At 36.5% G+C, this 24,020-nt stretch overlaps 1 protein-coding gene across 5 annotated transcripts in view; it reads left to right on the forward strand.

The window, feature by feature from the left end:
* Window positions 1-24,020, forward strand: part of DPYD (dihydropyrimidine dehydrogenase) — a 375,517-nt gene that overhangs the window by 129,200 nt on the left and 222,297 nt on the right. For all 5 annotated transcript variants that reach the window (XM_026057686.1, XM_026057684.1, XM_026057685.1 and 2 more), the window contains 2 exons: window positions 139-220; window positions 2,736-2,823. In XM_026057686.1, coding sequence (XP_025913471.1) covers window positions 139-220; window positions 2,736-2,823 — 170 coding nt within the window. The remainder of the gene's footprint in view (window positions 1-138; window positions 221-2,735; window positions 2,824-24,020) is intronic.

The raw sequence follows: 24,020 nt of genomic DNA on the forward strand, positions 1-24,020 counted from the left end.
TCAGGCTTCACCACATTACAAATTCAAAGACATTAAAATTATCTTAAATGTGTGTTATAAGTATTTAATGTTTAACAGCTAAAAAAAAAATCCTTTCTAATAGCTGGAAGTGTTTCACAAACTTTTTTTTTTTTTAAGTACATCTGAAATCCCCCAGTTCCGATTGCCATATGATGCAGTGAATTTTGAAGCTGAGCTTATGAAGGATCTTGGAGTGAAGGTAATGAAAATTATATCCTGCCTATGTATATCTCAAAGAAAAAAAGAACAAGAACTCTACCAAAGATTAACAGCAAAATGTCATGCACATTAGTAAAGAACAATTAAAAGCTACACTAGACAGAGGCAGGAAGATGCTTCCTCTTGCTCAGGGCATTTGTCTGTCTCCTGTCTGAATGCCACTAGTTTGGAAAAGGGCAATCAATAGTTCTCATCTGGCATGCCTGCATGTGATTAATTGTCTGTAAGAAACAAATTCCTAAATTGCTTTAGGGGTTCAATGTAGCTATTAGAGGGATTTGATTTTTTTTTAATCGAGTTTTTTTTTTTTATGCAAGTTTGGCACTACTTAAAACATTCATATTTGACACTTCTCCCTTCATTTCTTTTCTTCCCTCTCCCCAAGTTTTTTCTTAATGATTTATAATACAGCCTTGCATCCAAGTTAATTTTATGTCAAAATGCATTAAATTAGCAAAGTGTTAGCATGATCCTCTTACAAATAGTAACAGTCATTCAGCTTCCTGGAAAGCAATAGTTATGCATTATTCTGTTAAACAAATAGGTGTTGTTTATAGATAATGGGAATGTTGCTTTATTTTTAATTTAGGGATTGAGCTGAAGATTTAGGTAGTGTTAACAACTGCACATTTTACTAGAAGTTAAAAGTGTGGTATGCATCACTGGATCAAATTTTTGAGTAGCGGAAGGGATAATAACATATTTTTAACATGATGCTTCAGCATTCAGTCAAGCAAGAAATTCTTGGAATTGTTAATATTGGTTCATACTGTAAAGGCAGTAGACTGTTGTCACAAGACCCAAGTGAGAACCTCATCCATGCTGATAAGATGTAAAGGGGCCTTAAATGTTACAGATCCATTTTTTCCACCCTAATGATCCCTTTGCAACTGTTGAAAAGACTGACAGAAAGGTAGTTGTGTTAGGAATAGAGCTAGAAACAGAGCACTGAAGCTATTTTAGATGAAATTGCTGGCAATAGGCACCTGGGAACAGTCTTCAAAACTCATGCAGTTCCTCAAGGCTCTCTGTGTTATGCCAAGGACTCCAGAATGGACCAGTATAGCCACCATGTCATCCTGACCTGCAAGTCCTTTGCTGTTTTGAAGTACAGCAGAGATTCTCGGTGTAAATTTGTTTCCGAGCTCTGCCATTGGTTTGCAATTGACCCTTTTGGCAAGCTAGCTAGCTAAGTACTGTAGCTTTATACCTCTATAAGCTCCAAATATTTTCCTGTGTTTACTTAAAACATTTCAAATCTGTGGTGGAAGATGCTGTATTGTTTACACGCTCAGCAGTGCTGTTTATTCAAGTAATTCTATTGAAATTAGTAAGAATTAGTCAGGTGAATAAGGATTACAGAGTTAGGCCCTAGGAGTATTATGAATCCCCACATAAAATAGTATTGCCATTTAAATTCCTTCATTAGATTTTCATAAAATATGTACACAATAGGATAAAAAAAAAATGTAATGACAATTTATAAAATGCTTTTTGTTGCCAGTGAGGATGTAGTCTGCATTCAGGAAAGGATTACAACCGTACATAGCTTTTGCACTTATGATATAAATTATACTAAATCTGCAAATGAAAAAAAAGGCTCTAAGTATGGTACATTGCATATTTTGCATCCCCCTTTCTTCAAGGATGGGAAAAATGCATTTTCAAAAGTATATTAAATGGAATATAGATAGATTCAATAACAAGAGCATGATATAAAAATAAACTGTTCGAATCACAGAGCGTAGTCCTTACCCAGTGTACCTTGGCAGTTTTTTAAAGTGAATGCATAAGTGTTATAACAGATTGGGGGAAAACATTCAAGTTCAGAGAGTCTAAAGTAGGGAGATAAAAACACACATAATCAGGTCAAGAAGTACTAAATATCAAAAGAGGAATCACACACACTTTATGCACTCAGCAGCCTTGGAGTTAGCAGAGATGAGCAAAAGGTGTGTGCGTCTTCAGTTGCGTGACCTCTACACAAGAGACTGCTATAGTTGGTTTGCTGAACACAAGGCAAACGCTTTCCTCCACGGCACTCTTGTAACAGCTGCAATTGCCCGACCTGTGCAGTGGCTACTCAAAGTGGGATTGCTGGTGGAGCCTTACTGTACAAGTATTTTTCAGTTTTAATTAATTAATTWATTWATTTATTTTCTGAAAGTGACTGCTGAACTGAAACRTAGACAGGTTCCATAGACAGGTTTTGTTTGTTTGTTTAGTTTGCTTGTTAACTTTTTCAGCTTACGCTGGAAGCCAAAGTAGCCTGCGGTGGCCCTTATGTGAGGATGATCTGAAGCTACCTTTTCCCATATCTAGTTTGGGCCACTTGCTTAAATCAGAGCCAGTCTGACCTTTTAAATCTGACTTGGGAAAAAAAGTAATTTGCTTTGTTCACTAGAATATCCTTTGTGATGTCAGTATGCAGGACATGCTGGAAGTGATTTTCACGTTATCAAATTAAAAGCCATAAATCTTCATGCTTCTTTTAGGTTGTTTTTAGTAAAGGCCTCGCAATAGATGGAATGACGCTCCGTACCTTGAAAGAAGATGGTTACAAAGCAGTCTTTATTGGAATAGGTAAGAAAAGCTCATGCTCCTATGTTTTGTCATCTTGAAACTGGATGACTGTCTGAGAATAAATTAGGACTTGTATCTGCCTTAATAGCATGATGTGTGACAGCTTTAGTCTGATGCATTAAGAAAATAGGGAATATAGTGAAAATTTTAAAAATAGGAAGATAAAGCTACAGTCTTAACATAGCTATTTTAAGATAGCTGTTTGTTATAATTTTCACATTTACATGATAGATTTGTAAGTAGGACAGTAATATAGCTGAATGGCTTAATTTATTGTTTATTTAAATGGTTCAAAAGAGAATGAACTGAAAAATTACTAGTAAATAGTTGCCATATTGGCATAAGGGGTGTAAAAGCTCAGTTTTCAAATTTTGTGAACAACTTACTATGCCCATATAATTAGTGAGTCTATATGTAATCCAGTGATACCATGCTTGATTGCTTTTTCTTTCCTTCATGTAAAACATGTAGCATCCTTCAGATAGGCTGTAGTGAAATTTAATTATGGAATGGGCTAACAAAATAAGCTGACTTTGAGTTATACTGAAACTGGCATCATAGGTCTGTCTTCTCTCATATGCTAAAAAAAGTCCCGCACCTGCCTGCTTCTTTTTAATGTTAGATTAGAATTGTTATCCATTTACAAGTATTTTGAAGTACAGCTGGACCCATCTCTACCATACGATAGGCATGTTGAGCAGGCACCGGCTACAGTTGGTATGAGGCTTAATGCTCTTTATTGATCTAGACGTTGCCTAAGTGAACATAATAGGGAACAAGTTGTCCAACTGTTCCTCCTTCCTATTATTGATTACAGAGATGTAATTCTTAGTACAGCGACAACTGTTGTTTACCATCTGGGTATGCTGTATAATAAGCTTTGCAGGTTCATTCTCTCATGTGATTATAGTACAGACCATTGTGATTTATATAATCCTAAATCCTCACATTGTTAGACGCCTTYCATGTGTTGGAATTTCTTTTGGGTCATATTTTGATGATATTGTATACAAGGCAATAGACCAGGTTATCTTTATTGTTTTAATCTGTGCCTTTCAAAATGCTTTGTGAAATCTCACAAATTAGGTAGGAATGCATAAATAAACATTTGTTTTCTCAGAATCTAGCATTTAGGAAGAAATGATCAGTTATTATTGGAAAACTAGTGGTTTCTGACTCAGAAATTGAAAATAACTTTCGGTTAATGGATAGTAAAAATGACCAGAGTACTTTACACAGAGGAGGATTGAAATATTTGTATTGTATGTGTGAGTTTGTTTTCTGACCTTAATGAAGCTATACTAATATAAAATATTTTTGGTTAGAAATGTATATAGACAACACTGTGTCATACAAATGCTAGAAAAAGGGACAGAACCAAAGCTTTAATAAACAAAGAAAAGTTATTCAAAGAATAGTTCTCCTGTAGACCAATGTTCATTGAATGTGTTAGGAAACAGAGGGTATAAATGCTAATGAAGGATTATGTGTTCCTACGAAGTTTTGTTATTGGAAGCTATCGTGAATTCATGATGAAGTTGGTCTGTCTCTGTACCCCCAAGTCTGCCCATCATCTCTCTTACAGAGTTCTGCATAAGACACTGGCCAGTACTTGTGGTCTTGCATACTGTAGTGAAAAATGGGGGACAAACCAAGGGGTTATAGATTTCTATGATCAGCTGTGATTAATGCAGTAGAACATTTATAAACTCTCAACACCAGCTGGTTTTCCATAATGAGTCTGTACTCCATTTCTTTTTGTGGTCTTTGCCTACTGAACAAACATATATTAAACAATGCCACATTTGTACATTACCCTGAATCTTGGAAGCAGAATATTTGCAGAATACTGATTACATAGAAGAGTTAAGTTTGATTCTGAATGAATCTGTACCTTGATGAAAAAAAAATAGTAGTTTTCAGTTTTCCCTGCTAGTGGAGAACAGAAAAAGTGAATGGGTGCGTAAAAGAAGATGATGTCCCTGATGGGAAGAGGGGAATACATTGTGAGGATTTTTTCATAGCAACGTAATTTTTGAAGAGCACACCTTCAGTCTTGCATTTGGGATGGAACTGAAGAATTTATCAGTCAGGATTGCACAAGAGTTTGGGGGATTTATGAAATGGAAGAGCGCTTGTAAATAGCCAGCTGCACGAGGGCAGGTGGAGATTCAAAGAGAGCTTGGAATGCCATTTTGACATAATTACAAATCAAAGAGAAAAAACCTATTGTTCTGTGGGAATGTCTCATGAAGCAGTGCGAGTACACTCCTCAACTGGATCTTGCGAAAGTAAAGCATACAGCAGAGGTGACTTAGGTCTGACCAGTACAAACCACTGACCATACTGAGGAAAAGTGAATAGCAAAGTCTCTGTGTGGGAGCAGAAGGAACAGCTTCACTATTTCCTTACTATAGTTAGATTCCTGCACTGACACCAAATCTCTGGGCATGTTGTATGCACCTAAAACAAAGGAAAAATAATGTGGAACTAACCAAACCAAAAACTGTTTTTGAGAGACATCAGGCATGTGACCAGCATAGTTTAAAACTTAGTATCATGCTTTCCCACCACTTACTTTCTGCTGTTACTGAATGCCACTTGGAAAGGTATTACAGTGTGCTGCACTCAGTCACAGGGTTGGCTGTTGCATTATTCTTTTGGTAGTTCTTCCCTTCGGTTTCCTGTTTTTGCGTATTCTGAACTGTGTTTCATCGAACTAGTTCTTAATACTGTGGTCCTGTTTTTTTTCTAGAGGATCAGTGAATTAATTGCCTCTTCTCTGTCCTTCATATAGACTCGTAAGTCTCCTCTCAGTTTTGCCTCTACGATGTTGTATACTGTAGCAACATCTGGCTGCAGACATTATCTTGCAGTTTTAYGTCTGAGAATGGATTCTGTTTTTCTCCCGTACTGCTGAGTTCAGATTACAGCTAATATAAGTAATAAAAGGTAGTTCATGAATCTAGTCCCCAGTTTGTTACATCAAAAGTAACTATAGACAATAGCACATGTGAGAGATTTTCCACAGGACTAAAAGGCAGAAGTGGAACAAAGGGAGGAGCAGCCTGTAAAACATATTCTAGGAGTTTCTACAGTCTCTGCTATAGCTCTTTAGTTCTTTTTTATTGTCATGTAGCTTGAACTTTTAAACTTTTCAATTCTAGTTCAATGGATATTTAAAAATGACTGAGAATTAGAGATGTAGTTTATCAATGAGTGCTTAAAAATGTCACTTTAAATTTCAGTTCATCTTCCAGTTACAAGTTTTGGGGTTTATGTTATTATTCATAAACACTACTGAATAGGAATTAATTTTCTCAGTTGAAGTTTCAAGGTTTTCAAACTGGCCTCTAAAATTATGCATAGATAATACATATTTTCACAACCGGCTCTGCTTTTGAAAAGAAATGTTTGTGAAGAATTTATGTGATCAAGCTGACAAATCAGTTTGAAAATTTTGATGTTTAAAAAAATGAGTCTTATCAATTGCTGCCTTATGTAAACACCATAGAGACTCAGGGCAACAGAGAATAGGCAAGTTTAGAGTGAAAAGGATAAATCAATGATGGGGTGAGGGACTAGGGAGAACACACAGTCCTCAGAGACAGCAAAGCAAGGCAGCAAAGGGTATCCTGTGGAGAACAAAGTAGCCTGAGTGCTTTGTGTTACTATGTCTCTTGGTTGATTTTTGGAGTTGAATATTTTAAGATTTTTACAGAAAATTTCTTTGTGCATCTCACTTGGCTATCAGAACAAATGCAGAACTACTAGGCTTTTATTACTCTTCCCTCATGAATTTCAGCTAAGTTCTTTGCAAACCAAGATTCTGTCTTTAAGAGTTCATAAAGCATTGTATAATCTTTTTGAAAGAGAAAATACAAAACAAATATTATATATACAGATATTTAGTTAAATGAAAATGAATGACCTAAGTACTAAAATTAGGTAAGGACATGTCTGAAATAACTTCTAAACAAGTATATAGAAAGGCTATCACAATAAATATTTTCTGTGCAGACTTTTACGCAAACCTATATACTTACCCTATAACATTTTATTGTAACATAGGAGTTTTATATAACATATGCATTCTCTTGCATATAAAGATCAGATAAAAATATATCTTCAAAGATTGTTTTATTGGTTAAAATATTTTAAAAATCCTAAGCTCACATTCCCAGAAATGACGTAAGCACTTCAGCTTAAGTGTCTGTGTAGGCTTACAACTAAACTGACAGCCATAACTAACTTTCTAGTTAACTTCTCGTTATAGCAAAAATGCAGCTAGCAATGAAGCTTTCTTGTTTCTTCCTCCATCTTGTGATGCTGGATTGCTATAGAGACAGTTTTATTGTATTAGGCTAGTCAGAGGTTCTATTACATACTGAAAAATTATTGTTTATAAGAGCATACTGAGTAAATCCAAGCAGAGCCTGTTTTTTGGACGTATTCTAAATAGTATACTCTGCTTGCAAGGGTTAAAGTGGTTTATAAAAAATAAAAAATCAAATCCCTTGTGGGAGGAACCTTTGTGATAATTGCATTCGTTCATAGTTAATTAACATAGCATTTAAACAATAATATAATTAGATGATTTCATTGATTGGAATGAAATTACACTCCTAAAAAAGAAGTTAAAAGTCCAAGCATTGATGTACTTTTTTTTTCTTTTCTTTTTTTTTAAAAAAAACACCTTGGGAGATTGATTTACTGTCTCTTCCCCAAAAAGTAAGTAATCTCCTCATGCCTGTTATTATCTTCTGATTAACTATGCAGTGCCACCTGGTGTGCAGATGGGAAGAATATTACACATCAAGAGCTCTGTTCACACCCACCCACACAGATATAAACCTACGTGGCAAAAAGTGAACAGATGTTCATTTTGCTTGTGCTATAGGAAGAAATTGTGCATCTTACTCCTGATTCATAAACTAAATTTGGAGAACATGAAATCTGCATATGGGGCCCGTAGGCCCATGGCCAACACAGACATTTATGGAGGAATATGTCGTATTCAAAATTGTTCTCATTTCAGGTTGTGAACTGATTTTTTGTTTGTTTTTCTGGTTTTGTTTTTCCTTATATTTCAGAGTCTTATTTTCTCTTTACTTGCTATTTCACTTACCACCTCCAAAAGGAAAAGTTTAGAGGCAGATTCATTTGAAACCATATCCAAGCCCTATTTGTTGATTGGTTGTATTTCAAAATTGTGTTTTCTGTTTCTTGGCTTTTAAGATGGTCCCTTAAATTATTTCAGGCCTTTTTGCAAAGACCTGTTTGATTCAGCACTAATGTAGCAAGTCATGTAAAATATAATGTGTCTTGGTGAAAGATGGGACTGAAGTACAAAGCATTGTGCAGCCTCAGGCTCTTAGAATCTGCAGCTCTGATTTTGGAGGTTTTTTTCGGTGTTGTTTTGTATTATTATGTAATGTCGTTAGTATTTTGATACCTCATAGTTAATATGGTTTTTGCTGCAAGGAAGCTGAAGCCTAAAGATCRGATAAAACACAAAAGCAGAGGAGAAAAGTAATATGTTGAAGGTAGTGCAGGGAAGAATGATGTTGATGGAAACATGATCACCTAGATACTCAAAATAAATGCGTATGTAGCTTGGTTTCTGAGTTGGTTTTATTGATACTTGTAGACAAGGATTAACATTGGCATTGTCTTAGAATCTTGCAAGGAGGGTGCTTTTCACTCAGGAGGTAAATGCTGACAGCAGTGGCCTGCTAGGCTTGAGTATCCTTATCCAGTAAAGGAGAATACAGGCTGTAGAGCCGGGGAGAAACACTTGGAATTACATTTCATTGTGATGAAGATGAGTGAAAGATTCAAATTCATTTAGCTGTGCTGTGGGGTTTTGGTACTAGATAGACCAGATATAATGAGAATGAAGTCTTCATGATGAGTCATGAAGTCAGAGTACTTCTAACAGTTTGAAGAAGGACCATCACAAAGGYAGCAATGGCAGGATTTGGACAAAGCCAATTCAAGCCATTTCACTATTACCAGAGAGAGTAACTAAAATTTAAAATCATATAAGTGGAAAAAAAGGGTTTTTTTAAATAAAGATCATGTGGAGGCCAATGATTTATGCATTTGCAATTTAGTACAGAGCTGTGTCAAGACTACACACTGAACTGCAACTGCATGAGGGGAAGTCCTAAGGAAGAAGGTTCACACAAGTCTGTGCAGTCATGTATAGGACTTCTTCCTAGTCCACCTCCTGCAGAGCCTTAGCTCCTGGCTCACAGCTCAGAGAATGAATGCACAGAACCTCTGCATGAACCGCTCATGCTGAGCGCAGAGTTACCTCTCAGTTGCTCTCTATTACTAAGTTTCTACCATACTACTTTATTATCTTTTTCATGACTCTTGTGAAGAGCATTTTAAATAAATTGCACCATAACTCAGTTCTAATACAATAAATTGTTAGTCCTCAATATTGGTGTTATTGTCATCTTATTTTAATCTAAAATTTTTTGTTATTAAAAAATAAAAGAAACATAGTTATATTAGAAAAGGTACTTTGAAAGAACCTATTCTTATGTTTTTTATAGCAGATGTTTGAACCTACTTTTATTCCCAGTGCAGTATCGTTCCTGGAGACCAACAATGTACATACATCCAAGAATTTTTATGCTCGAGGCATCTTTTTCTGCTACTGGCATTTGTAATAATTTGTTCTTCCAGTTCTGTAGTCTTCACTGCTGCTCTGAATGTTGGTGGAATATTCCTAATACACATCAGAAGCACTAGGCAGTTGAAAGCTTTCAGGGTTCAGATCACAAAACAGCTTATTTATTATTAACAGTCCTAGGACACTTTCAAAAAATACTAATAATCTGCCTTTGGGCATCCTTAAATTATTCACTTGCAAATTACACAGATCTTCATGCTCTTATTTACTTATCTTTCCTACCAAAAAACTACTTAGCATAACAATCTCTACTGCACATGTTTTACAAAACTCTCCTGTCTCTTTCTAAGATGCAGAACTGTTTCCCTGAAGAAATGCTCAGCTGAATATAATGACAAAATCAATTTTGTTTGTATTGTTTTAAGACCAGTTAGATATTTTAATATCTTAGAAGGTTCATTCCTCTAGGGTTATTTAGCAGGTTTTGGGGAGATTAGTCAAACAGTTATTTTTTAAGTATTTTGTTGTTTGAAAAGTGCATAAAAAAAGAAAATATTGAGCAAAATGGTGATGTTAGGTATAACTTTTTCATATTCTGATGCTGTGCATCTTTCAATGCTTTGCACCTAAAAAAAAATGGCTTTGGGTTCATTATTTAACTATGTACGAAATTTTAGTAGTAATCAGTCAGAGAAAAAAACACCTTTTGTTTATTTGCCTGTTATTTCCAAATGTTCATTCCACATAAGCCATGCAGCTATCTACAGATCAAAAAAGAAAAGTATTAGTTATGCTCCCATAATTAATGGCATTCTTCCACATTACTAATCAGACTTTTACTTCCACACTGATAATCAGACACAAAATTAACAACCAAATCCAAAATACAGCCCAGGTGTAAATTGGTGCATCTCCATTGGCTTCAGCTGAGCTTTTTTTTTTTCCTTGTAGGAAGGGTGCATATGGCCCAATACACATTTAATGCATGCAGACGCTTTTTGAAATGCTGTTCTACCTTATATATATGAGGACTGACACAACACAGAATTTAAACAATGGATTCAGAAGTGATTGTTCTTTACTTTCCTTCATTTTGCATACCTCTGAGGCTGGTTAAAAAGCTAGGTTTGTTGGATTTCTTTTAACACTGTACAGAGATAGGAAATGTTCCAAAATCTCACTTGCTTAGTGCCAGTTATTGGTGAGAAAATGGCAGGTACTTTTTCATGTTAATAATAAAGTTCTAAGCAGTCTTCCTGTATAAATTTATGTCTCATAAATATAATCTTTCTGAATTCATATTCCTTTCACTGCCCGCTCAACAGTGGGTGTGTTTGCTTGTTGGATTGAATTGATAAGTTAAGACAAAACTCAGATTTGTGGGGTGGCTTCGTAATATTTGTTCATGGGCTTGGAAAAATTGCTATGGGAAGAATGTTGCACTTCTTGCCCGACCACTTCACTGTTTCATATGAGCAGTCCCTAGGAACCGCCCCTGGGTACGCACCGATGGCAAAGCTTCCATCTGACCTCATGATTTTCTTAAGTTTCTCGCTCATCCTCTTCTCTTTTCATCATTGTTTGGTAGTCAGGTCTTTGTTGATACAGAAATAGTTAAATATAATTAAGGGCAGTTATCTCATTTCAGAGGAATCTCCTGACACCTGGGTATGCTTGAAGCCAGTTTTGATCCTTCATATACCTTGGAGCATTCTCTAGTGCCTGCGGTAGTCTGCATGGGATTCACAGTTCAGGGCATTCTGCGACCTGTAGCCTTTCCTTGCCTGTAGTCCGTGCCAGAGGGATTCCCTCAGTCCTTCCTTCAGGCTCAGGACATTAATTGAACAGCTTTCCAAGTCCATTAGTATTTCTAATTTTCTTATCCAATATTTCTTCAGTGTTGCTATCATGTAATAGCTACTACTATCATGGGAAAGCACATATACTGCCTTCCAGCAGTGCGTGTCAATGATCTCTTTAGTTTTAATGGGATGGTAGTTTTAATGGGATTTTTAATGTTGACAAATATCTGAGAAGAAAATTTTAAATGTTCACTGTAGTAAATAACCTTTAACTAAGTTATGTAAATATTTTTGCTGCTGTATCTTGAATTTTGAGTTGATAGAGATTATCTAGGCTTCTGTTGAAGTTGTCATGGTACTTGAAAACTGCGCTTTGCTCTTCTAATCTATACTTGTCTGAGATGGCAGTCATATCGTTGTTTTGACTTTGATATTAAAAGACACTGTGTAAATACATGTGTTAATAGTTATATAAACAGTATTAGTAATCATTATGATAGAGCATATAAATATAATAATATTTATTACCTGGAAATCTTTTAACAGAAAGTTTAACATGTATGCAAATATTTCTCTGGGTGTGTGTGGTATACTGGTGTATTCTATGGGCTTGAGACCAAATTTGACATTCCTTGTGCATAAAATCACATAGCTAGTCCTCTGTGCACATTTTATAATACCAAACCACGTTTGGGATTTGGCCCTTTTCTGAAATAATGATGTCATGAGCTATGGGGTATATACAGTAATTAAGATTCAGTGTTTGTACTGTTACTGTTTTCAGTGTATTAATGCTAAATTTACTGTAAATTGTATTTAGAGAACAATGTTTAGAAGTGCAGAAAACAGAAGGAAGTGTACTAAGTACTCAGGGTGTTCAAATAATGTTAATACGGATGCATGTTTATCCAACAAAGGAAAATATTTTCCAAACATTGTCATTGATAGTGTTTTCTTTCACAGCAAATCCTTTGGCTATTGTCCATTCATTCTCTACTGAATTATAATGACCATAGTTGACCTGTAAGAAATGATCTTTGAGTTCAAATTCCTTAAGTATTGTATTGTATATTCCTTGTTTCTTTAGATAAAATTGTAATTGCGCACTAGAAGCAGAACACAAACCATTTTAGAAAGTGGAAATACGTTTCAACAGCTAATATGATAATTCAGCATTCCCTCTGATTATCTTTAGTAATTAGGTTCATAAGAAGAAAATATTCAGTAATGAGGATCAAGAAGTTTAAGTCAGTGAGTCTGTGAAGTTACTACTGCAATTGTGGTGAAGTTACCAGTTAGAAATTAGAAGCTTCTGTGCGTTACTACATTTCTAAGAATTATTAAGGTTTTGTATTCCTAACTGTTTCATTGATGTAATGAAAAACACTATAACTAACTATTACTGCAGATTTCTAAGATTTTTTTGTTAGGAATAACTTGTTGTTTGTGACTAATGATAATAGGTGGTTGCTCATTTGTGTAAGATGTGTATTTTTAAATGGTTTCTAACAGTTTAATAGGTAGTGAAATTGAAGTCTCTGGTTGTTATTTAAATTGCAATGACATCATTAACTATTATCAAAGACCATTTCTCAATAGTACAGTATTTATAGCTTTTTCTATAATGCATTGGATTTTTTAAATGAGAACAGAGCATATCTTCTAAAACAGTTACTCTAATTTTATAGTTAGTGTACTGTTTAGCAATTAGACATTGAAAGTCATTGCAATTCATTCTTTCAATATACAAGTGACTTCAGGTGAGTCCTTTTCTCCTCATAGGGATACATAGGCCTGATCCTGCTATTATGGCCTAATGCAAATCTTAATTTTGTAGAGGAAAAATGAGGGCTAAATTTTTATCTGGGAGAAGATCTGTTAGCCTTTAGAGAGTTAAATAATGATTGCTTGAAAAACAAAGCAAAATATTGCTAAGAGATTGTACGTATTTGGTCTTTCCAATAGCAATTGTTTACATTTTACGTTGTCTGAGGCTCCTTAGTCTGATACACTGCAACTGTGTCGTAGAAGAACTCTTCATGGCTAAGGGAAAAAGTAAAGACCAAAATACAAAGCATTGTGATGAATATTCTGAACAGATTTTTCAGCAGGTTTAATTGTTTGGTTCTCCTGCGGGTGAGGTCGCTATTCCTGCCCCTGTTCCCTGTGAAGCTGAGGGAAGGGCCCCAGGGGCAGGCAGAGCTCCTCAGGGCCCCGAGGGAGGACAGTAGCTGCTGCCCGCCTCCAACATCTCTGTCAAGAGCTTTAGCTTGGAGTGTGGGAAATGGCTTGGCATGCTGAAAGAGGTAGTGTGGTCACTGTCAAGGCTACTGCAGATCCTGATGTAGTCCCAAATTATAGGATTTTAAATTACCTATTTATCTCTCTATACCTGGGTTTTGAGTTCATGCATGTTGATATCAAGAAGAATTTTGCAGAAATGGCGAAATTGACAGGTGACAATTTTGTGCAGGAAGCATATGATACTCAGTTGTGGTGTCCGTTCTAGTCACTTGGGTAAAGTTCCTGCCTGTTCTGTTGCTGTAGTAGCTACTTGATAATAAAGCTTGGAGCTAATTTGCATTAAAAAACTGATTTTCATACCTGCTGTCCTAAGAATCTAAAGAAATCACCCCTAAATGTTACAAGGCATGCCTTCTTTGTGCAGAGCATTTTCTGGAAAGCTCAGTAAAATTTTGAAGTCTTGCTCCTTTTAAATCATAGGGACACAAGAGTCTTAATACACTCACTACATTGGCAAGCTGATTCCTTATTTTTCAAATGCAAATACGGGCCTTTGCATGTGCTGCATATGCCCTTTATTGTATTGAAGCGTAGAAATACACATTGTAGCTCAGTCACTTCTGAAGACCTGCCATGCTTGCGAGAATGGCATGTGTTTAATCAGCCTTGTAGACTGAATAAGCATAGATACAAGTGTGGCTTTTGGTGTTCATTCAGAAGACTAAAGAATATGCGAACAAAATGCTTAGTTAAAGGAGAGCTGAATGGAATGCAGTTGCTGCAGGAGATGGTAGTTGTTTTTATCTGGGAGTTGTGTTCATTGCTTTTAATTTTTCACTTGGTTAATAACTAAAATAAAAATCATATATTACAATGGATCATTGTGGGGAAGCAGTGTGGTTCAATGCTCTGCTGAGCATGAGACTGTGAGGCTCTGGGTATTGGCTTCAGTTACCTTTTCTGCTGTTGGCCTACTTGGTGACTTTAGGGAAGTTCTTCATTGTTCTATACCATCATATGGGAATAGTGAGACTTAGCACTAAAAGTCTAGTACACCTAGACTGTATTCTTACTGTTAAATGTTCAAACATTTCCTTGGTAGTACAGAAATCTTCCTTCTGAACCACAAACAATTTCTGCACCTCCTCTAAACCTCATTTTTATTCCAGTATTTTCAAAATGATGTGCAACGATCAAAATAACCATTTAATTAAAGCAAATTTTATTTTATGGAAGGAATAATTGGCACTAATCTGGCAATTTCTGAACAATGACAAGGACGATGAAAATGTTTATCACACAACTTCACACTCGCATTGTACCGATTTCTTTAAATTTTCCCTCATAGGGTTATGCTGTTAAAGATGTACTTTGTCTAACTTAGTGTTTTCTGAAATGAAATTTTAATARTTTATCAAAAATATGAAAGGCATATCTTGCATAGTGCCTAATATAGATTTATTTCAGCATCTCAAATATGAAAAGATATATCTAGAAATAATTTGTCCTACATGGTTACATTTTACTTATATGCTGGAAAAGAGCTTTGAAGTCGATGTGATTGCATTTTTGTTGCCAGTTCGAAGAGCAGTTTGACTTGTTTCTTTTAGTGCTCAAAGAAAAAATATGCCTCTGCTTATATAACATTCCTAAAATTCCTCGTAGTAAAATCTACCATGCAGTAGGGGTTTCCATATTTCTAATAAGCACGCAGTAGTATAAGGGTCAGAGACTAACCAGTAAATTAAAGTCAAAACTCAAAATGAGGTGCTTTTTCTGTTTAGCACTGGGCACTGATAGAAACTGATAATGTTTGATTAATGAGCAGCAGCCTTGCAGTGGGTGAAAACATCTGTAAGAAATGATTTATTATTTCAAAGGTATTGGAAGCTTGCCGTATCTTGCAGATTTAACTGTGTGTGCCTGAATAAAATAAATGAGATGCAACATGTGAAAAATGAAAACACATTACTTGTAAAGGATGTGTCACAAGCAGGGTATTTTTGTTCAAGTACACTTTGTCACGGGGATTTTTAACGTTGCTCTGAATACAAATCATTTAACTGGTTCATAAAATCAACTCAGTTGGAATTCTTGCATCTATCATCCAAGACAGAAATGAGGGTTAAACTTAATATGCTGGAACTTCCTTTAAATGTTTCTATTTTGCATCATATACAGATGTTCAAACTGCATGTATGAAAAAAATAAGGTTTCTCCTTTAAAAATATAATAAAAGTGAAAAACTGTATTGATGCAATTTTAGCATTGAAAACAGGAAAATTCTTTTAGGATTGTCATATTATACTTAGTTCCAGCCTTTTATATGTTACGTGATCAATGTCCTTGCCTCGTGATATGAAATGCAGGAGATCTGATTTGCCCTTCAAAGTGGGATGTGAAAAGTTCTGTAAAATCAGTTATTACCTTAATTGATGCAGGTGAAAAATGAACAAGAAGGCCTGTTACTGTTAAGTAAAATCTTGATTTTTTTAAATAATAAGTTTGCAGTTATAAGTGAACTAACTTCTAAGACAAATACATCCCAACTTAAGTAGCACCTTTATTTACTGATATTCTCTAAAGCAGTAAACACATATTGAAGAAAATATGTAAGGACTTTTATTTCCCACATTTTGTATAATTGAATTGGTCTCTGTCATCAACGTTTGTAAAGTCATTAAAAGGTAGCATTATTAATTCTTGTAACATTTGCTACAAATGTTAATGTATGACCAAAGGTGTAATTCTCATCTCCCTATGTAAGCTGCATGTTTGAAAATGAACAAGGACTGGTTGCTGAGTTTTTACTTTTCCACACTTCTAGATTAGACTTGTAGTTGCTGGGTAGCCTTTTAGGCTGTCCATGGGTGAAGTGACCTTATTCTTTCTGTGCTATGTTTCTCTGCATGCCGATCCAGGGTCAGGGCCCTTGGTGCTACTCAGGGCTGCTACCGAGTTTGGATCATGGTGGTGCAGGCTCACGTCTATGAAACTGCAATGCTTTTTCAAATGAGTTGGAGTGCCATGACTCCCATGTTAGCAAAAATGACCTTATGTCTGGTTTTGGGAATAACCAGGGTGGGATAGTGGAAAGATTTAGCTTGCTTTCCCGTTTTTTCATCTTCTACCAGCTCAGTGACTGTGAAGTGCTTCTTTGCAATTGGAAATATTTGGAAATTCTGATATRTGCTGTTCCACAGTCTATACCTATGCCTGTGTAGGTCTTAACTGCTTTCTTAATTTTTTGTTCAGTCCAATTCAATAAGCATCTGAAATATTTTTCCTTAGGCTTGGGAGCTGATTACTTACCCAGGTATAAGCTTCTTTTGGCTGCTTCAATCAGAGAAGAGATGCGTTTTCCTGACAGGAAAAGAAAGTATAACCTGGTAAAGTTTTTGATAAGGGTTGCCAGCTTTTTAGTAAAATTGGATGATATACTATGTCCCTTGAATGTATTTGCACACTCTTATTTGTCTGTGGGTTTTAGTGTACAGAAGGGCTGCATAGTAATCACATTATATTTAGTTGCTTAGGGTGATCGTTGTTTATTGACAATTTTTTTTTAAGATCCTGTTAGATTTTATTCATGGCCTTTGTTTCCTTCACATACTGCCCTTTCTGCTCTGTTCTTCATCTTGTTTTGATCTTACAGGCACCTCTATAGCAGGAGTTAGAGTAGAAAAAAAGCCTCTTTATCTTCAATTCTCTTTTCATGGTATCTCTGAAATAAAAAGAGGAGGAAATTAATCTTGTCCTCAGCCCATGCCTTCAGCCCGTTCTTTGGGATCTATGAGTAATGTCATGGCTTTGAGTTATAAGTTTCTCTTGTTCATGTAGTGGTTGGCTCCTCCTCTCATCAGGTCCTAGAAGTTATTTTTCTAAGATGTGCTYGACAGTTAAAGCAATTATGAAAGCAGAGGGCATCTGGTTTTACTGTCACAGAATTTCATAAAATAGAGCTCCAGCAGTGATAGCAACTCCCTCTCTCTAATGTGGAAGCCACAAACTGACTGCATTAAAGGAGTGACCTTCCAACCTACAGGTTGAGTGAAATTAGAGTAACCTGCCAACCATGAGGTCTCGGGACTATCTCTGCAGTAGGTGTTGGCATGGAGAATGTATGGAAGAACAGCTGGACACTAAGTCCTCTGAGCTTTAGCAGGGTCCTGACCATTGTACATTTTTGGGGACAGACTTAAGGAAGTAGATAGTCAGAATTTATAGTGATGTCCAGCAATTTAGTGTAGCAGCCAAGATGAAAATTAGAAGCAAACAGTATGAGAATTAATGTATATCTGATGCTTTCTACACTGGACCTGGAAAATTCCTTGGTCAGGCAACTAAGTCTATAAGCTATCAGGTATAGAAGATGACAGACCTTCTGTAAGCCCATTTGGAGGTTTCTTTTATAAAGAATATATATGTAGAAAACCAAACAGAGTTTTCTACCTTTCCTTGTTATCCACAAGGAGGAAGGTGGTATTGGTAACAAGGTCTAAAAGAATTTGGAGTTTAGTCTGATATGATCACAAAAACAAAACAGATGATTCTAAAAAGCAGCACCTGTTGGTTTTAAGGTATCTATTTTTTAATCTGAGAGTTTAACACTGTACACGCTGGAGAATACTAAACTAGAGCCAGGATTTGGAACTTGGAAACATTCTTTGCAGTCTGAAGGAAAATGGGGGGGGGGGGGGAAGAGATAGAAGAATGTCTCAGTAATAGTATTTGTTCCCCATTTCAGGTGGATTATGCTTTTAATATTTGACCTATAATAGTTAGAACTGAGGCACAAGAGTGAGGACTTTGCTTTTTATTTCCAGTCCTGCACCTCAGTTTCAGTGTAACTTCAAATACTTTCTTAACTAGTGAGCTTATTTCTTTAAATTCAAGAGCCCTACCAGCTCCCAGTTTGCTTTCCCAGCATATAATGTCCTAAACTGCTTAGGCAATTGCACCTCCAAATCCATCTTTCTCCATGGGGTAGCTTACAGTCAGGACTATTTGAACAATTAATTTTTTTCAGTTCACTGGCAGCTATTAAATATAACTCTAAGTTATTCCTTATGGGGCTAGATTAAACCATTTTTAAATGTTTTGGTAATTAAAAATTTTTGAGGGAGTTAAAAAGATCTGAGCAACAAAATGTGGAAGAGAAGGGGAGACTCATGAAGACAGTCCTCTGTAATCACATGTAATCACATTGCCATCAGCAGGACCATGTTTGATTCCAGCTCCTTCTTTAGGTTATATGCCCTCCCAGTAAAGGAGGGATGCTTGTATGTATTTTATAGGAGGCCTTTTGTGGGACAAGATAAATCTACTGTAGGGGACACAGCATGTCAGTCTATACGTGCACTTTGAGATGAAGTACTTTCTTCAACAAAAAAGTAAACTGTGGAGGTGTCTGGATTGCTGAGAGAAAACAAAGTCAATCAGTCAGAGCAAATATACTTAAATGATAAATAAACTGACAAAAGGATGTTGGCTTCTCTATCAGAAGTTCAATTTCTTTTTTTTCCAGTTTTAAATACACAAGAAAAATGGTAGTACAGCTTTATTTGGTACATCTTTTAATACCCTTTTTCATTGTTGTGTTTAATGATTACTTTTAGCCTCCGAATTGAACTGTCTAATGGAGTTATAGAAGACATCTAAGCTGCCACCACATTAAGTTTAGGACTAGGGACAGAACTGGTTAGTGCTATGGTCCTACGAGAACAGTCTTGGTTTTGCCACGGATCTGCTGAAATTTTCACATGCAATGTATTCTTTTTGGCATACTTTTTCTTTAGTAACTTTGTAAAAAAAAAAAAAAAAAAAAAAAGTGTGCAAACTAAAAATGTGTAACTTTTAAGAATAAGAGTTCTGATCTTGTTTCCACCAAAGTTGTTACCAAAGCAGTTGATGGAAACCATGTGCTTTGCATCTAGTGTTTGGCCCAGATTAAATCTGTGCAAGCTTTTAAACCTATATTATTATACAGTATTAACAGCAGCATTGGTGCCTGGCCCTTCGTGTAAATGCAGAAAGAGAAAGAGTAAATAGCAGACCTTACGGTGGCTTGTCCTTGCAGTCCTGAGGAGGAACTGCGTAAAATAAACTTACTTCTCCCAGGAGTGCTAGTATAGACAAGCAAAAAGCCAGATGACTCAAAGTTGAAAGGACAAATTCATTCTCTAGATGCATATACAGAACTCCCAATCTTGGTTTCTAGGATTCCACAGACAGCTGAATTTGTCCCAAAACTCACCTCTAGTTAAGTGGTTTAGAAGATGAGGCAACAGAATAGGAAACAGAGTGATTTAGGCATATACATCATAAGCTTTGTTCAGACCAAAGGATCATATTGTATCCTTTCTCTCCAGTTTGTCAGAACTACAGTTAAACAAGTGGATTGCGTTTCCTCATGTATGTATGCCTTAGTGAAAGTGTGGGAGAAGGATTCCACATCCAGCATTGCTATTGTCAAGCAGAACATGCACTCTGAAAAGGGCATGTTCTATCATCTCTTTTCTAGAATGAGACAACCCAAATACCATTCAGCTTTCATTCTTTACTTCTTGCAAAGTGTTCCCAACTACTTCTCTTGACTTATGAAAATATAGAGAGCACTCTTTGGTATGTACTGTTTCCTTTACATCTACTGGTAAAGAAAGGAGAATGACTGATGTGATTTTCTCTGTACTTATGTCAGGGGTTGGTGCAGCTCGTGTTTTGTTTAGACCAATATGCAAAGGAAAGGGGGAATTGTGGGAGAATGGTTAAGCGAGAAAGGGCATGATCTCTTAGAAGTGAGCAATCCTGCCTTCATGATGAAGGGAGGGCCTCACGTCTATGCGAACTGTCCTTGAGCATTCCTAGACCATTACAAAGGGCGAAGACAAGTAGTGGTAAACAAGTAAAGGGGGGCCTGGACCCCTCCACGTGAACAGCAACCTAGCACCAATCATATATCCACTTTATGCGCGTGGACAGAAACTGTAAGCCAATCATATAGCTATCGCTAGCACATGCTTATTGCCTGTCTATATATACTCTGTAAAAGCTTGAATAAAGGGAGAACGATCATACTCACATTGAGACTCCGTCGTTACTCCGGGCCCGCCTCCCACTCCGACAGAACACTGGTCAGATATTGGTAAGGGTTTGAAGCAGTCATTTAAGTTCAATGTGTTTTGCACAGCACAAGCCCGGCTTACTGATCAAGATAGCTCTCCTGCTGTATGCTTAATCCATGACTGAACAAATTGGAACCATTTCTCATATTTTAATTATGGAATAGTATGGCCTGATCGTGTGACAAATTTTATGTTAATGACAGCTTTTATACAAGGACAAAAAATTCTTATATCTCTAGGTAATTTTAAGCTATTTTAAAATAATTTTCAGTGGCCAAACTGATTCATATATATTGTGAGTTTAGGCTTGTTTTTAAGGTGCCTCTTGAAGCTTCTTCCACTTTATAATCTAGATGTATTTTCTACCGGCATTTTTAAATCTGAAAACAGATTCAGGACTCAGTCCTCCAAGTGTGCATGGAAATGAATGTCTAATTGTGAGTCTCCTTATTTGCACAGGGAGTAATTCCCAGAACAAGCAGTATTCACAGCTTTTTCACTGCCATCATCTTAGTTGATGTGTTGCATTCCAGAGGTATGCAAAAGTCACATATTCAAGCCAACGTTATTTTCAAAAGGCATTGATTTGGGATCCTTCTGCTGTCATCACAGTTTTCTGAGGAAGTGATACTTAAATCCTATATAGTAAACTACAATATGCAAGAATTATGAACTAATGCTTCAAGATAGAGTTCATTATGTCATTGTGTGCTTTTAAAATCCTATGCTAGTTTTGTTCGTGTTCTTCAGCAGGGATGGAAGTATATCTATAACAGTATGACTAATTATCTTTGCATGCGCTTATCACTAAGTAAACTTCACACAAGACAGCAAGATTGTTTACTTAAGCAGTATAATGCTGGGAATGGAAGATAGCTCTAGAACATAGGATTACATTGCCAGAATGGCACTATTTATTAAGCTATGATAACGCTAATGTTCCTCTTTGATGTATAGCATGTGCGACTTCAGCTGAACTTGTAGAGAGCCTTAAGGATGTTTCATTGAACATTTAGTATGGCAGCAAGCCAGAATACATTTAGCCTAAACCCAGATGACAGGTTGGTAATGAGGTAGTGATTGATGACCACTGCTTCCGTATGAAAACCTGCTTGATATGCTGGGGGGGAAATGCATTGCCAGCTCTTTTCATTTCACTCCCTCTGTATTAGTTATTCTTACAGGAGGAGAGTAGCATTGGCTGCTGGTTATTCAACCCTGGTTTCACTTTTAGATGAAAATCGAGTACTCAGCTAAGATTTTAGAAGCACAGCCCTATGGCTACGGTTGTGTGTAATTCAAATCTTAATTTCAATGTTTTTTATTATCAAAAATAACTGCAATTATGTCACTTATAGAAAACCCTATAATATTCTTATTACCTGCCTTCTGTAATTTTACAAGTCTTGTGATTCACCTCCTTTGCCATCTAAAAAGTATTGCTTTCCTATCTAATGTAAAAGGAAAAACTTGGCCCAAAGGTTGTAAAGCATTGCTCAGGCAAACAAGCCAGAACAAAAGACTAGTGTTCATTCTGCCTAGTCTTCTTGAATGCTTTGCTCTAGTGACACTTTACACTGCGTATTTAACGATGGACAAACTGTTGTCCTGCTCACCTAGAAAGATATTTAAGCCCTATCTTCAGCCAGATTCCAGCCTGATGTCTGAATTAGCAGTAAGAAAAGTTAGGAGGACTGTAGGGATTATATCTGTAGCTGTACATGCTCAGGCAGGGTGTATATTAAATGTCCCCAAAGCTGCAGAATAACTAATGGGATCACATTAAAGAGTGGTTAGAAATCACCCAGGGATGCAACAAAGGGCACTAGGGTAGCATAAATATCCTGTGTTGAAAGTGGCTCATTATTAGTGTTTTCCTAGGCAGAAGTGTTTCTTGGTCAGGAATGGATGAGGAAGTCTGTCACCTGAACCAGAGTGACATTGCTGTCTCTGAGAGCAAAATCATGAGCAAGAGAAATTAGGATCAGCAGTGGCATGAAGAGCTAAAGATGATGATGACACTGGGTTTGTGGGGGGGGAGGGTGGCAGCTTCCATTCCCCTCCTAAAGGAAGTAAGGCAAGTGGTCTGACCCTGGTGTGGGGGGGTGTGTGTGTGTGTGTGTGTGTGTGTGTGTGTACGCACGATTTGTGGGATGTTTAAGAATGTGCCTTGAACTCAAATGAGGCAGCCAGTATTTCTGAGGTTTACTGATGGGCCTTAATGGCAAGAAAGGTTTTGACAACAAGGTGTATGTGTCTGAGGCCAGTTGATGTCTGTTGGATACTGTTTAGCAGCTAGGATACAGCCACCTATAAGGACTGTTGTACATTTGGGATTTTATCAGGGCAAATCCAGGACCGATTCTTGCACGGCTCTAGAAACAGACAAAGGGGTGGGCAAGGCAGGAAGCCACTGGTTTTCCATTGATGTATGAATTGGCGGTGACTACATCTACATGCGATTTGTTTGATACCACAGTCCATCATGAAATGAATATACCTTTCCTTTTTGGGTTGATGCTGTGGAGAATGCTTTTATCTGCTTGGGAGTTTGTCCAGGAGTGCAAAAGGTAAGAGCTAAGGTAATCAGTAATGCTTCTTGACACATCCAGTGCTGGCAGACAAGATCCTTGTGGACTTTGGATCCAGTAGACTTTGGAGAAAAAAAAAAGGAATGGGATAGACAGTCTTACTGTTCGGTGCGGGGAGAAAAGTGAGTCACAATGACAGAGCTGGATTCAGATATGTAGTGGTGAAGTTTAATTCTATATCCATTAAAAAATTAAGATGGGAATCATGACCTGGCTCATTCAGGTCATTTAACTCCCATAGAATCTAAATTAACTTTGTTATTGTCTTATTAAAACACACCTCTTCCATATTTTCTTTCTTCACATGGCCTTCACCTTTCATCTCTTTCACAACCTTTTAAAATACCTCTGTTTATTGAATAGTAAGCTCTTTGGGAAATGTGGGTCTCCTTTTTGTTTGGAAGGTACCCACATCACATATTCAATACCAAACTAGTGTTATATAAATTATATTTAATTTAAATATTTCCTTCATCCCATGRGAACTTACATAAATTCTTATATAAATTTTATAAATTGCTGTGTATAGTTGTGGCATTCTCGGGACAGGTGTTCTATCCTGAGAATTGCAGGATTTGTCAACTCATGTTTGATTTAAACATTGTTTTCTTAAGAATATTTTGATTTAGTTTGTCAAATGTTCCTAGTTACATATAAACTGTCCCTAATTGAGATGACCACATTTTGCTTCTCACTGACCAGTGACAAGATGGAGCAGGTCCATTCATTTTTACTCCATTCTTGGAAAGACCTTAATTTTAACAACCAGTGGCATATGAGGACATAGTCT

The sequence above is a fragment of the Apteryx rowi genome, unplaced genomic scaffold (genome assembly GCF_003343035.1).
Source record: "Apteryx rowi isolate R43461 unplaced genomic scaffold, aptRow1 scaffold_14, whole genome shotgun sequence".
Taxonomy (NCBI): domain Eukaryota; kingdom Metazoa; phylum Chordata; class Aves; order Apterygiformes; family Apterygidae; genus Apteryx; species Apteryx rowi.